The 16388-nt window shown below is 39.9% G+C and overlaps 1 protein-coding gene across 1 annotated transcript in view; it reads left to right on the forward strand.

Moving 5' to 3' along the window:
• Nucleotides 1-16388, forward strand: part of LOC116997458 (SH3 and multiple ankyrin repeat domains protein 2-like) — a 267147-nt gene that overhangs the window by 15788 nt on the left and 234971 nt on the right. Inside the window, 2 exon segments of the mRNA XM_033062189.1 lie at nt 2188-2257; nt 14529-14748. Of these exon segments, the coding sequence (XP_032918080.1) occupies nt 14545-14748 (204 nt within the window). The 5' untranslated portion in view covers nt 2188-2257; nt 14529-14544.

Consider the following 16388-nt stretch of genomic DNA (forward strand, 5'->3'; position numbering starts at 1 on the left):
AGTCCCTGAAGGTATTACATTCTTACCAACATGTTAGCAGTGGGTGGTTAGGTGCAGGAGAGACCCCCACTGGAGCTCCCGCAGAGGGAAAAGCACCTTGCCTGCCGTGGTTGGTGTTTTTCCAGAGGGATGAGCCTGTGCATGGCCCTGCTCCCTTGCCTGGCCACACATGGAAGTGATGTCTGGAAGGGAAACCTGCAGGAGGAAGTGCTGGGGCTGTGCAGGAACTGAGGCTTTCACAGCACAGAGATTTATTTGTGGATGCATCTGAGGCTCTGAGACAAAGAGGAGCTTTTGCTCCATTGATCCTGAGCTTGAGGAGAAGGAAAAGTAGGATCTGGGAGGGAACTTGGTTTTTGTCTGCCAGTGGGTGTTAAGGTCTCCTTTTTGCAGGAGAGAGGGCAGTTGCTCACTCCTGCAGTGTCTTGTCACTGTGTAACATACCCACTCTCATCAAGAAGTCGGGATTGACACAATATATTTTTGTTTTCTTAAGAATTTGTGGGATATAAATGCTCTCATTTAAAGAGCTTTCCACATCTCTTTGCAAACCACAGGTTTCCAAGTTGATTTCTTAGTGCTAGCTTTGGACAGCACAGAAAAAAACAAATCAACATCCAAAATGCAAAGTGGAATCATGCTGCTTGGTAGTTTTTGTAAATAGAAGTTTGACCTCCACATAGAACCAGCTTCTGGCATTCCCCTCTCTTTCGCAATCAAGTGCGAACTGTTGCGGTGGTTTTACCTTTATTCAGTCTGACCAAGTTGCAAATCTTTCCTAAAGGAAACAAAACCTGGTCTTGGAATATGTTGAGCTGATATGTGTCAGCATTTGAAAACAGTTTTGGAAAGTTTTCTTTCTGATATATCCAGTCCCAGGTTATTCTTCCTCTCTCTGGATCCATTTAGAAACTGAAAGCTGGTGTGCATAAAAGAGAAAAGTAGAAGCAGTTTATCCCATCTCAGAGATTAAGAAACCTAGATCAGTGTATTTTGCTATACTTTCATCCTGCTGATTTCTTTCCTTGCATAGATTCTGTTTTTTGACTTATGAGAAAGAGCTGCTGAACTTTTTACCTACCTTTCCTGTAGCCCCAGTGATCATGGAGATCACATTTTTATCTCCCACTGTAAAAATGCAAAACCTACCAGGCTTAATCTCAAATGAAGCTGACAATGTCCTTCAATAGTTTCTTTTGTTGCCACTGAAAGAGCAGAATCACACAGGAGCTGGAGACAGATATGCAAGTATTTTCTTCCTACTCAGAACATTTTGGATGGGAATGTTTATTTTTAGTAAAATATGTCAAAGTCTATCTTTAAAATAAAGAATGGGCTTAAATACACTGAAAGTGTAATAATTCAGCATTATTTTCTGATGGAGAACTGTACAGCAGAGTATAACAAAAGGTAGGGTTAGTCAAACTTGCTGTTGCAATGGAAATACCTGGATTTTCCCTTCCATTTACTTCTGTGAAAAAGAGGAAAATATGTAACAGGAAAGAATTTTGTTCAGCATGAGCTTGTAACCATCAGTGAAGGCAGTGGAATTTGAATCCACTCATGCACGCTTGGGAGCACAGATGGGTATGGATACCTGGATGGATGCATGCTGTGCCCTGGGCTGGACTGGATGCTCAGCACATTTGCTGATTTGGGGAGTCCCTTAGGGGGCTTGCAGACAGCAGACCCTAATTTCAGGATCTTGGGGAGGCAAAACCAAGCATTTTGCTGCTTGTACTTGAGCTGTTCAGCCAATGCACATCCATGGGATGCTCAGAGCTTTGGCAAGACTTAAATCAAGGAAGATGTTTGTGGGAAATGGCAGACCAGCACCTTTCACCTTCTGTCAGATCTGGCCTGGTTATCTTCTTGATAACCAGAAGAGCCTATTTTTGTCTCAGTGCTGATTTCATGCTGCCAGAAGCACTCTGGAGTGAGTGAAGCCATGGCAGGCTCTGCCGTTGCAAAACTATGCATAATATTTATGTTACAGTATGAGGAATACTTTGGGAATTTGCAGTACAGTAAAATTCCTCTCTCCCTCTCCTATAAAAATCTCTTTTGTGCAAAAAAAAATATCTCCTTTAGTGTATCTGCTTTATAGCATTTAAACAGGGTGGGCATTGGGTCACTTAATTTCTTTCTTCAGCTCTAAATCTTTGTATCTTTCTCTGTTTTGTTCAGGAATCTGAGATGAAAGAGAACTAGATTCTGATGATCATCTTGACGCTGTTGCTGTCACCTGTGTTGACAGGTAAGTGTGCCAAGCTGGTTTTGGACAGAAAATGTTTGAATTATTTGTGTCAGGTGGGCAAAACTGCAGTTACAGCCCAGGACCTCAGCCGTGGGTTGTGCTGGATTCTGCAAGGGTGAGTTTTTAAACAAACAGGTGGTCAAAAACACCTCCAAAACCTTCTTGATCTCCAGAAAGGAAACTTTTACCTCCTGCTTTATGGTGGTGGGTGGATTACAAAAGTGATCTCAGAGCAGAGAACTTTGCAGTTGAACTGCAGCCTCGAGTGAAGATGGCTGGAAGATCTTGTTGACTTTTATCCGCCTCCTCCCCAAAGTACCTGAAATATGAACTAGCAGGTAGAATGAAATTATCATACTTCTTGTGTTAAACATTATAACCCCCCTGTTTTTATCTAGGAGCAATTTATTAATGGGGTCCCTGCAAATTTGCAGCTGATGTTAGGACTGGATGAAGAAATTCTTGGATTTTGTGCTGTTACTGATGGACTCTTGTGATACAGCACAACCATATTTCTTTAATCTCTTTTACCTTACCTAAATGCTGCATTTTCAATGTTTCCTATTAATAGACTTTTAATCCCTATATTTATTATAAATGTCTTTATCTTTGCTTTTCTCTGATTCATTCAAAACACAGTCCAAGAAGTTTTGGCAGCACTCTGGAGATGACTTAGAACTTCTCATGCAGAACAATTTCTTGAAGTAACATCACTTTCTGGCTTCCCATTTAACCATTACAAAATAAATTGAAACATGAAACTCAGAAATCAGAAAACGAAAACAAAAAGGACACTGATTGAAACTTAGGTTTCCTTTGGTGAAGCATGATGCTTCTGTATGATCTGAAAACTAAAAAACTCATTTTCTCTGTGATAAGAGGAACTGAAGGTGCCTTTTCTTGCCCTGGCTGCTGCAGGTGTCTGTGTCAATGTGCATTTATGAACACAGATCAAGAATTAGATAGTGAGTCCTAGTAGTGCCTTTGGATGAGCACTGGAAGGAGAATGAAAATACAAAGATTATGCAGAATGTGTCAGATGGATTGCTGTAAAGTGTGTGGTGACATGAGGCAGTTTAATTTGGTTCTGTAGTCTGTAAAGATGGAAAAAGGAGAAAAAGATTTTAAAATGTGTGTGGCTCAAAGCTCAGCCCGATGAATTTCTAGCTTATCAGGGCATTTAATAATTGAATGATTGCTTTTGTGGTAGGTCCACTATCAAAGATAAGCACACATTCTAAAGAGAGAGGTGCAGAAACAGGTGTGCAAATTTGGATTTTAAGTGTTGTGTTTCACAAGGAGTTCAGTTGATGGGAATAACTGTGTTCTGTTGGCTGAAATGTTTAAGTTTGCAGGGACACATTCCACTATCCCAGGGTGCTCCAAGTGCTGTCCAACCTGGCCTTGGACATTCCAGGGATCCAGGGGCAGTCCCTCTCACCTGGCCTGGTGCTCACCAGCTCCTGATTAAAAAATTTCTTCCTGATCTAGATCTCCTCTCTTTCAGTTTAAAACTATTCCCCCTTGTCCTGTCATTATCTGCTTATGGAAAAAGTAACTCTCCTCATTTTATACAAGCTCCCTTTAAAGAAGCATGTATGAAATTTCAGCTTATATGCAGAAGTGATCACTCTCCATGTGTGCCTGAAGAGCCAAGTTGAGAAGTTTGGATTTATTAAGAAGACTTTTGAGGTGAGGCAGCTAATGATGGCAAATGTGGAAAAAAAACCAAAGCCAGCTGTGACAGGGGCTGCATAAGAGTTGTGGGAGAACACTGGACAGACATAAAACCTGACAGCAAATCTCTTTTTAATGCTTCTTTTCTTTAGAAATGTGAAAAAAAAAAAGTATTTCTAGTTTTACATTAATGTTGAATTAGGCTTTTCTTGTGCTGGCTCTGCCTCCTTCATTCCTGCAAACAGCAAAGCAGAGAGAGAGTTTTGTAAATCTCATTAATGGGTATGTCCTGAAGGGTTTGGTTCACATGATGGGCTTAATTATTGCCTTCCCAGGTGCAGGCACAGGTAGCTCTGGCAGCAGCAGCGTCAGGAAATGATCTTTGCATCACAATCGTTCCCACCAGCAACCCACCTGGAGGCGCTGGAGCAGCAAAGTGAGGAGGGTGCCTCTTACAGGGTCACCCCGGCCCCCAATTTTGTAGAAACCCAGGAGCCCTTCCAAGCACAGTGTTCCTGGGCATCACTGCTTGTCATTCCTAGGAAGTCACGGTCACACCTGGGTGTCCTTCACAAAGGTTCTGTCAAATCCTCTATCAGCAGCTGCTCCTTTGGAACATTTATTAAAATCTTTTCCTAAATACTTTCTCTGTGACAGAAACTGATAGTAGTATGCCTGGACTGATGCTGGTTTTCTTATTGGGATTATTTTCTATCCTGATTCAATCAAGTATTTTGTTTTTAAGTGCTTTTATATTCAGTTTGCATATCTTGATTAGACTGTGGTAATTTCCATGGCTGAAATCTCCAAAGTGTGCTGTCAAGAAATTATAAATGGTAATGAATTCGTTTAATCAGGACTTCCAGGAGTACAATCAACATGAAATCTAGTCAATTAGAAATAAATCTGTTTAAAGTATTTCTGGTTCTCCAACAGCCTCACTTGAGACCTTATGTTACCTGGGACTGAATTAGAGACCTACACAGGTAGAAAATACACGTTGTGAAAATCACTGTAAAGGGGTATAAATGAATCCAGAAATTTAGGTGGTACTGAAATTTGCCTGAATCTCATTATAAACAAGTTGCACAGCCACCAGCTGAAGGAAAGTTATGGTACCAGCTGTGACTTGGCACTCTGCAGACCACGTCTTGCACCTTGTGTCCAGGTTTGGAACCACCACAGTACAGGAAAGATATGGACAAACTGGAGCAGGTTCTGTGGAGGGTCACCAAGAAAAAGGGAGCTGGAATATTGTCCTGCAAGGAGAGGTGAGGTAAGCCTGGAAAAGAGCTGGCTTCAGGGAGATTGTCCAGGCAGGCCTGGATAGAAGCATGGGCAACCCAAACAGATCTCATTGTTGGACCTGCTCTGAGCAAGAGGTTGAAATGAAGACCTCCAGAGACCCCTGTGACCCAAATGACTTGGTGATTCTCTGAGTCTAAGGCAGCAAAGAATCCAGGTCCTTGCATTCAGGGAGGCTGATTTTATCTTGATTTTGCATTGAGAGGGGGATACTTTAGAAAAACAGCCTTGTTGGTATCCTAAACTGTCTTTAAATTAAAGATATTGTGAGCAGATAACCCAGGGTGATCTAGCATGCTATTTATTTTTAATATTAAATTCCAAATTAAACCTGGCATTTAAATAGCAAAAGCTGAAAGAGTTTATGAATGTGTGTTTAATAACATTCTAACACAATAACATTCTTTCTATTTTTGTTTCCCTTCTTTTGCCTAATGGTCACAAACATTAATCTCATTCTGTTTTCCTCTTGCCTAAGTAGTGATATTTTATTTCTTGAGCTGTTTACTGAAGGTAATAATTAAACCTTGGTAGTCAATGAGGAAACTGGCTCTTTTAATTAGCTTAATTGGATTGATTGCCTAATTTTTGTCTGGCTGTAATTTGGTAAAAATGAGTTTCTTATCTCTATAATTAATTGAATCAAAAATCTCAATGGTCAAGAAAATAATTTCTTGGTTATTCTACAGAATAACTGTGATGCCTGGGTCAGTTTGGCAGATCACTTAACCTTTCTAAACCTGCAGATATTTTCTCCAGTCTGTCATCACCATCCTTCACCTACAAAAACCTAAAGAATGTCCTTGGTTGTGCCATGAGCACAGGCTGGAGTATAAATTAAAGCCCAAGATATGCTTAGCTTGGGTTGGAAAATAGCTGGGGAAGATGCAGGTAATGTCAGAAGAGCTCCTTTTACAAAATTACCTCTGAAAAAGAAAAAAGTCAGGGGAGTTTTTCTGCAATTAAGAGAAGACTGGAGACCATCTGTGCCTGGGAAACAGGAACATTCACTGCAGACAGACACAGGTGGCCAGAGGGATGGTGAGGACAAGGCGTGTGGCTGTGCTTGCACTGAAGTTTGGCTAATCCAAGGGCTGCTCACCTGCCCTGCTTCTCCTCATCCTTTCTGGGTCACCATTTATTTGTTCCTTCCCCCTGGATTAAGGAAAGAAATGAAGCTGGTGTGAAGGCCAGGGAAAATCTTCCCCTACGGGCTCTTTGGCAGAAAATGGCCTGGAATTGCAGATCTGGGGAGTCTGAGCTCTGTGTCCCTAAGTCTCACCTTGCAGACACTTGATGTCCTCTGCAGACCTCAAGGGATGCTTCCTGCTGAGTTGAAATAGAAATGAATTCGTTGAAACTAAACAAGGAAAAAACCCCAACATACACAAGAAGAAAGGGTAATTGATTTTATTTTTTGTACCAGCTCTCAACCAAAGATAATTCATCCTTTTAAAAGAAAAACAGAGCATCTGTTTGAAGCTTTGCTTTGTTTTTAACTGGCATGTTATTCCATTGATTAAACTAAAGCAAGCAATGAGACTATTTCTGTCAACACAGCAAATCAAATTACATAGTAGCCCCCACTAAGATCACATCTGAGGAAAATTCAGGTTGAACTTCATAGCAAACTCTAAATGCTAACCTGTGTGCAAGGAAGAGAGGGAATCTGCTTTATTTACTCTATAGGCTTGATCTAATCTACATAACAATACTACAGAGCAGTGGTTCTCTGTTAACATTTAATTCTGTATTTGAATTATCAGTAAAAAATGTCCTACTGGTAAAGAAGATAAGCATCAAATGCAAATTAACAAGCAACAAAGTTGCTTTGTCCATCGGGGATGTAAAACGAAGGTAAATATGTTCAACAAGCTTTGATTTTTTTTCAGACTCCTGTTGTAAATATTTTTAAATTCTCTTATGTCCTTTCCTTTCCAACATATCATAATCTTTTTGATATTTACATAGCTAAGTGCAAGCAGAGGCTGGGAGCAGAAGGGCTAGAAGATAAAATGCCTTGCCCTACATGCTTCTGTTTGGTAAGGAAATTTGGTGGGCACCTCAAAATGACCATTTAACCTATGTTTTTAGAAACAGACAGTGACTATTAAAAATTGAAGTGGTATAGTACTTAGTACTTCAAGAACATGTCCTGTCTGCTCACATTGTAGCATTCTTGGTTTGAATAACTGAAGGGGAATTTTTACTTTCAGCAAGTGTATCTACAGCTTATTTTGTCATAGCAAGCTTCCAGGATGGGGCACCCCCAGCTGCTCTGGGCAAACAGTGCCTCCCCACCTTCACAGAAAAGAATTTCTCTGTAATATTTTATATAAAAACTGTCATGTTATGAAGAAATGCCTTTTTCTTCATAACATAAAGAATGTGGATCTGGAACTGGATTAAACTGGATAAACTTTTCCGTGTTTCATGTTGGCTTTTCATACCATGGTGGTTGTTTTGCTCATGAATACAATGTTGAGTCCAAGAAGACATCTCAGTTTGTGGATGCAAGTCATGTATCTGAGACAATGTACTTGGTGCATTTCCTAAAATGTTGGTGTTTTTTTTTTTTTTTTTTTTTTTGCTTTCCACCCTATTGAATTAGTTATTTAGCTGCTACTTATTTAGCTTTTTTTGTTGTTTGTTTGTTTCTCATCTGTTTAAAGTGATTTAGAATTCTGGATCAATGCAGGTCAATTTTCAAACTGAATGTTGCTTTTTACAACTAAGTGCATGCAATTCATGTAAGGATCTTATTTAATGCTTCAAAGTGATTATAATTTTGCCATAAGGAAACTATGGTTTCCACTGCAAGGAGTATTTAAAGAATGCCTTAGGCGCACTGTTGTCTATCTGTTGGAAAGCAGAAGTTCTATTAAATGTGAAAACTAGACGCCATGCTAAAAGCAACTGTAGAAATGAACAGAGCCTGGAAGGTGCCTCTGCAGGGCTCACAGGGCTGGGCCTAATTCCCTGTCTGGAAGGAGGACCTTTATTTAAAGGTCAGCCATAATTGCTCTGAAAACCTTGCAGGGGCTTAAAAGAAGCCACTTAAGAACTTACATTGCCGCTGGGAGTTGACCTGTACTGCAAACTTCCTGTGCTGGTTAGCATTTATAAATACTTGCTACATTTCCCCTATTAATATGTTTTAATATTTTTTTTAACACTTTTAACCATTCTAACCAGTTTTACTGCTCTACCCTGTGCTAAATCTTTACACTTCATTCCTCTTCCTGCCAGCAGTTTCTGTTTTCTCATGTTGAAATCATATTTCAAATGTTTTTCATGTTGAAATTCCACTTCAGACTTTCAAAAGCTTTTTCTACACCTGCTTCTCTGCCTTTCAGTCTTCCTTATTCCGCAGAAGTGGCTTGTCTCCTGCATTTGTTGTGCCTATCCTTCTCCAAAATACCTCTTTATATCTGCCTGGCTGAACTTCAGCCTTTCCATGGAGATACCATGACCAGCTGAATAGTTTACAGGGAAAATAAATGCTAAGTAGAAGAGACAGAGAACAAAGGAGAAATTTAGCATCCAAAGCTGCTTGGTAACGAAAGAAACTCAAAAAACTACCCTGTGTTTGCAGAAATAGGCTGCTTGTGTAGATTTTGTGTGTGTGCAGCAGTGATAATGGTGAAGTACCTATGTTTAAAAATGCTAAAATAAAAAAAATTACCTGTTTACAGATCCACTTTAATCATATGATGTTGCCATTTAAGACTAAATACCAAAAGTTAATGGGGCTTAACCTCTTCTTGGTGAGTCTGTGCCAATCTACATGAACAGGAGAACTCAGAAATAAGTGACAGGTGTAACAATTTCTTCACACAATTTTCTTCTTTGTTTCCTTGGAAAGAAAGGTGGGGCGAAGTCTCACTGTTGAGCCCTTTTGCAAAACAATTTTCCCCTTGTGCTAATCACCCAGCAAAGGAATTCAGGGACTGCAGAACTCTGCTCTTTAACAGAGCAGTAAAAACAATCTCCTGGTGGTGCTGATGAGAGCCAATGGATATGACCATTGATTTTTGAATACTGATTTCCAATCAATAATTCAGTTTGGAAGCACGAGATGCCACACTGAGGAACAACAGCTTCAGAGAAGTGCCAGAGGAATTTTTGTTCATCATTATGGTACTTTAGTATTTGTGTCAGCACTCATCTTCTAAAATATTTATCTGGATGTTTCAGTTATTTAACAGAGAGATCAAAAATACATCACCAGGAAGTGAATTTAAGTGCGGGAGTGTTGAATAGGGAATAAAGCTGCAGTCGGGGGGGTTGTTTTCCCTGTCTGGTGGAGCTGGGAGAACAGGGCATGTCCAAGTGCCTCGTCTCCCCCAAGGTTTTGCTGTGGATTGTTTAGCACTCCTTGTGTGTTTTCCAGCTTTCTTCCTTGTAGGTATTTTCTTTTAGGTTTTGCATTTGCCTGGCTGAGTTTTGTGTCCATGGCTTTCAGCCCTGCCCTGCTTGGCGTTGTGGAGTTTGGGTGCTGATAACATCTCCATCGGAGTTAGATGGCTCTGTTTAGGGACATCTCTTTCCTGTTACTCAGGCAGTGGTATCTCAGATCCACTCCGTGCTGGCAAGCATTAATGCTGCCTTTGGATGAAGTGGTTCTGCCCTTTTCAAGCCCTGGCAGTTCACTTCTGGCCCCGTGCCATCTTTCTCCTGCTGCTTCTGCAAACATTTGCATAGCGATCCAGTTCAGAGGCATGATGGATGTTGAAACTAACCTCCTGAACAACAAAAAAAAAGCTGGAGTTTGACCTGGATCAGTGCTTTGTTTTGCTTCACTGTTCGTATTAAGGCAGTCTGGGGACAAGGGTAGAGTGTTCTGGGGTGAGAAGGAGGGTAGGCTTGATTTTTGGGAGGCAGTGTTGGTTTCTGCCAGCTTTAAAGTTGGAGTGCAGAGGGACTCAATGCATCAAATTGCAAATTGCCATTTGGAGTTTGTCTTCAATTCAAATATTCCTCTGCATGACCTTTTCTGTCCAACCATGGGGAGATGTAAAATGCATGATGTGCTGGGACTCAACACCTTTAGCTCTGTCTGAAGTGCATTTTTGTTTTGATATTATTATAATTAGAAAAGAAAATGCTTGATCTTCTCCAACATTTTAATTTAGTACCTTGTCAAGCTGGTTCTTGAGCTGATATGTATAATCCTGAATAAAGCTACAGAATGCAAGTGTTGGGAGCTCTGTCAGGTATTACACAGAAATCCCTTTCCTGAATAGTTTTCCTTCAGAGTTAATTACTAAATACCTCTTTCTAGGAGGGTCTGTTCCTCTCCAAACAAACTTTTCTCACAGTCTGGTTCATGGCTTTGCTCAGCCATGACAATGCCTACTCTGTGTCCCAGGTATTCCCACAGGTAGGTTTGTAACTGGCCTGACAGCAGCAATCTGCAGGGGTTCTCCCTGCAGGCAACAGGGCTACTATTGTGTGAATTAGTGTTTATATAAAAATAGATTGTTCTTATCTTGTCTAGGAGCCAGTCACCCCTGAATTCAAAACCTTGCTCTGAGACCTGGCCTTGGTGGCCTCGGACAAGACATTTGGTGCTTGTGCCTCAGCTGTGTTTTAGGGACAAACAGGACCAGGAGGGTTGGGTGCTTTGCGAGGTCAACAAAATCACCCAGAGCCATAATTAAGCTGAAGATTTTCAAATGTGGTTTTTATAGTGGGTTCATCTGACAATACTTAGATGTTCAGTGAAGATCTCCCATCCAGTGTGTCTCCCTATTGATGACATTTTAAACCCTTTCATATCAGTTTACGATATCTAAGATACAAATAAATGTAACGTATATATGTATTAAATTCCTTTTGTATGATGTTTAACAACCTTAAGGCTCCAAAGAATAGATTAATCTGTTGCTGTTCTTGGTTTTCCCCTGCTGTGTCTGTTTGCACTCACTGGAGCACACCTTTCATCCTGAGAGTGAGTTCTGGGAATTAATTTTTTTCTTGTTTGATAACCTGTGCACTGTTTAATTCCAGCCTTTTACAATGTTCTTGTAGGTTTTTATTTATTATTATTTTTTAGAGAAAAAGATGGTTTGGACTGTTTCAAACTCTCCTTAATAGTGCAGTGACAGCAAATGGCAGAATAAGAAATTCCAGCAGGTTTTGTGAATACTGCGGGCTGGGCAGAGAAAAAACAATCTAAAAATAGCATCTGTAAAGGGAAGGCAGCATCTGAGCTCTGCTTCTTTCATCTGGCCTTTTAGTCTGAGAAACATCACCTGGCCATGGCCCCAGAGGCTGGGGACACATCCTGCTGCTCCCACCGAGCTAATGGGAGCTCAAGGGTGCTGGGGGAACAGTCCAATAATAGGGGGAGCATAAAGCCATCCTTTCACTCTCTCATCTTCCTGCCTTTTTGTGGCCTTTCTGTGTCAAAAGGGCTGTTTAACCAGCTGCAGCTCAAGCTTGCTTTGCTTAGGGGATGTGCAGAGGCCAGGACAGGGCAGTGCTTGGAGCTGGGACACATTCAGTGTCCAGGAGTTGAGAAATGTGGACAGAGGACGTGAGGTGGAGCAACCCCTGTTGGTGTGACACTTTTCATTGTGTGTTTATTGCCAAGATGATAATGACATCTGTTTTTATTCATTTACAGAATAAATCTTGTCAGCACCTAGCACTTCTCTACACCAAAAGCAGCCACAAACAAAACATGATCAGTTTAACTGAATTCTATGATCTGTTGGGATTTGGGATTTTTTTTTCAAGAAGAGGAAGAACGGCATCCCAGACAACCATATCTATGTTTCAGCTGTATTGAACCAATGAATTAGGTATTGAACCAGCTAGGAATTAGGAACCTGGGATGCAGTATTTTCATGGGTTACACAAGTATTAATTAATTAAGGCAACTTGCCTTATTTTCCTGATGTAATAAGTTTGGTTGTGGAAAAATGGATGATTTTCCATCCCCACACAACTTGCCAAACCACTTGCCAGTTTCTCCAGTATTCAAATAGTCTTGTTTAAAAAATGGTGTTAAATGATCTGTTTCTCTGCTGTGCTGGTGGGGCCCATATCCTGTTCATTTTGCCACTGTGGATACAGACTTTCATTATCATTTCCATGCTTTACTTGTGCATCATTTTCCAGAGGATTAGGTGTCTTGTGCCTTGTTGACGAGTCTCCAAGGAGTTCTTTGTCCCACTATCTATTAAACTTAAAGGCTTGATTCATGGTAGCTGATTCTTCAGCTGGAGATTTCCCTTTCTTATTCTAGAATGAGATATTCCTGGGTAGTTTTTGCATGTGAATCTGCTTGCCAAAACCTGGGGGAGTTTTTTCTTCCTAACGCAACTCTTTATTTGGCTGCTGTATAGCTGCAGTTTACTGCTGTGTGTTGAATCCCCTGCCCTGGAATGTGTTGTACTCTCAGATGGCTTTAGGGACAGACAAACCATGTGATGGTCTTTATGTCTTTCTGCTCACACTCACTGGCCTGTACCTCTTATGCCCTTAAATTCTGTGTATTGCCCTGCTGTGTTTTGGGTTCACATGTTTTAGCTAAATATTTAGACAAATAGAGAAGCCACAGAAATGTTTATACTTTTTATTGACTTAAGGTGCTTTGGAGAGCAGCATTAATCTACAGTTCAATGAAGCAGCAAAAAAATGAAATACTCCCTGCAGAGCTTTCCTTTGTAAATAGAGCCTTGCATTAAGCTGCTGTGAACTGGCTTGCTTTCAGATTTTTGAATGCACTGGTTTTGTCTTCATTAGTAATTTTAGCTGAGGGTAATAACACTGGAATTATCCTTCATCAGAAACAACAATAAGGCTTGATGATGTGGGGATGTGATATGATGTGCTGTGGGAGTGCTTGTCCTTGACCTCCAGCCTCAGGCCTGACTTACCACTGCCCAGCCAACCTATGGACGACTTAAAATGGGAAATGACAGTGGCAACCTTTGGTCTCTGCTCTGCAGTCGCTGCTGGGACAGTGACCAGGTTGTGAAGAGGGAATGAATTCAACTAAATTGGTTTAAACAAAAGTGTTAGACACAGTGGTAAAAAAATGTTCTTTTATCACTCGCTGTTGTTTGACTTTATTTACTTGGGCTGATCTGGCTGAGAGATCAGTACAAAAAATGTGTATTTGGATACCTCAGTACAGTCACCTGGTTTATGAGTGACCTTGGTCAAGTCACTTCACTCTTCCGTGCTTCTCTTTTGCTTTACTGTCTCTTTTTAAATGTGGGCTGACAGTGGAATTGCTTGTTTGGTTGTTAATTAATTAATTTATTTATGTTTTAACAGAATTTTTTATTTTGAGTTAAGAAGCAGAGGAATTGCCTTAGAAGATTACTCACAGGAAAAAAGAAAAACACTAATGCATTTTTCTGGCCTAAATCTGAAAAATTATATGATGTCCAAGCACTGCAGAGTTTATTGTTGGTCTTTGTTTTTTTCCACTGTAAATGTGTTCCTCCATTTTTCCATAGAAGAATAATTTTCATATTCTTGAGCAGCTTTGAGTTTGAGGAACAGAAAAATTTCTTTTGCTCTTCTAGGTGGAAAAGCCCTGAAGGAAAATGTTCTAATGTTCTTAGTGTGAGACTCCTGATTACAAATATCTTTTATCTGGAATAAACATGACTTCCATTTTAGCCTAAACTATATCACAGATTAAAACTGCTTCTAAACTCTGAGTATGTATAATGGACAGATTTGGGTGGTGTTGGTTTAAAAGGATGTTGTATGAGCCACAAACCACAGAACAGCATCTGGCTGGCTCCCTGTAGGATTTTATTTTTTTGTTGGTTCCACTATTTGGGAATACTGACTTTTATGAAAGCTTCACCTGTGCAGATTTTTGATATACAGGATGAGGTTAGTTTAGCATTTACATTACATAATTGCCTGAAATGTCTTTTCACTGGGAAGAGGAGGCTTCAGAGCCTGGCCTATCTCTTAGTACAGTTTACAGCACTGCTGGTTAGCACAGGACTGGGTAGTTATGCTGTTTTTTCTGGATTCTTTGGGAGGTTGGGTGTGCCTGGGAAGGAAGGTCATCTTCTTTTTTTATTACCCTTTTTACCTTCTCCTGCCCTTCTTCTCTAGTAAATTGGTAGCCAGATTTATTTGCTTTACACTCTGCCTACCCACAAAATTGACAAAAAGAAATAAAGAGGATAAACCATAAAACTTCCTTGTTAAATGCATGTTATTTCCAAGAAAAAAAAAATTATAGCTGATTCATTTTGAAGACTTGAACTGTAACTTATTTTTTTCTTTTTCTCCTTTGTATTGGCAGAACAAAACACTTTAACATGCCTCGTAGCCCTACATCAAGTGAAGATGAAATGGCACAAAGCTTTTCTGACTATTCTGTTGAGTCTGAATCAGACAGCTCCAAAGAAGAAACTATTTATGACACAATTAGAGCAACTGCAGAAAAACCAAGCAGCAGAATGGAGGACAGTCAGAGCAACACTTTAGTGATTCGAATTATCATACCTGACCTGCAGCAAACGGTAAGGCAGAGTGCCCTGCAATTAAACAAAGTAAAATTAATTATCTGCAGTATATCTCTTCCCCCTTTTTTTTTTTTAACATATTACAGGCAAAGTTAATGTTTTATTTTAATGTCTATGCTCTGTACCCCAGTGGTTACTTCTGACTGGTTACCTCAACTACAGGCACCATCCTTTTCAAGGGAGTGGATTTAGTGTGTTAACCTTATGAAAGACATGTTCATAAAGCAAAATATCTCTCTGATTTGCATTCAGAGATTTTGGGTGAGAGAGACTTAGAAACCCATAACCTCTTCAAAAGATGAAGATTGAATAAATTACATGTTAACTCTATGAAAACCTCATATATGTATGGCTTCTCTAGTTCCTCTTCTCATGAGATTGTGATTGACACTAGACTGGGGTCCTGCAAGAGGTCATCAAATTGTCTCTCTTTACTGTATTTGTTGTCTTTCTCCGCCACCCTGCCACACGTGAGTCATTCCTTTTAGAGAGCCTGTGGCTTTTAGAGTGTAAAGATGAGGAAAGAGAAGCAAAAATAAACCTTTGCTTCCTCCTTTGCTGCTGTACCTTTACTACAGGGTGTTGTTTCTGAACCTTCCAGCCAGAGAAACTAACACAAGTGCTGTAATAGGAATAACAGTGCCATGCTGGAAAAGGTCTCAGGAGACTCTGATTCCATCTAGAACTACAGTTTGTTATTAATTATCTGAATTACCCCGGGTCTCCTTGAATGCTGGTGCTGGGATTTTCAGTGGTGGCACCAGCCTTTTGAAATTTCCAAGATGATTATAAAAACACATCCATTTTATGGATGTGAGCCACATACATCACTCTGGGCTGGCATGTAAGAGCTACATCATGCCATGCTGCCATTGAAGATCTATCTCAGATGAAACTCTTCCTTTCTTCTTAATTAAGTTCATTTTTAGAATGATGGAGATGGGTGGCTGCAGCCTGACAGGGAAGAGCTGTTTTGACAGTGTGCCCTCAGGTGTGGTTCTGGAGCTCTTTTTTGATGATCTTACCAGCTTGCTCTATCTGTGACCCTGTCAATGAATAGATCCAGGGAAATGAAATGGAAATACCAGCTTTACTTGCTATGTTTACTCTGCTGTTAAAACTACACGGACAGTAGCTTCCTGAAGCCCTCCTATTTAATTACTCTGGTTTTTAGATCAATAGTAAGTTATTTATTGACACTATCGAGACAATTTATAAAATTAATTTTATCATTTGTTCATTTTTATTGCTTTACTTTTTGTATTTCTTTTTTCTTCTTAATAAACTCTTCACGAAAAGTAACTGAATTGTTTTAAGCAGTTCTAAAGCAACTGATGTATTTCTTATTTAATTTATCAGTCCACAAACTCTTTGTCCAAGAAAGTCAAACCTGGATTCAGGTTAGCAAACAGGAATATTGGGGGATTAAATGTAGTGGAGAAAACTGTGGAGAAAATCAGAGTTTGAGCTGTTGTACAGCTACAAACCAGAGCAAACATAGGCCCCATTTCCTGTATAATTATGATTAATTTAACATATGAGGTGTTTAAAATTAGTCTGTTTAATCAAAGAAGCATGAAAAAACCATAATTTAGTTTTCTGCTTTTTTTTTGGTTTTTAGGGAGTGTGATCAAGAC

The sequence above is a fragment of the Catharus ustulatus genome, chromosome 6 (genome assembly GCF_009819885.2).
Source record: "Catharus ustulatus isolate bCatUst1 chromosome 6, bCatUst1.pri.v2, whole genome shotgun sequence".
In the NCBI taxonomy this organism is placed as follows: domain Eukaryota; kingdom Metazoa; phylum Chordata; class Aves; order Passeriformes; family Turdidae; genus Catharus; species Catharus ustulatus.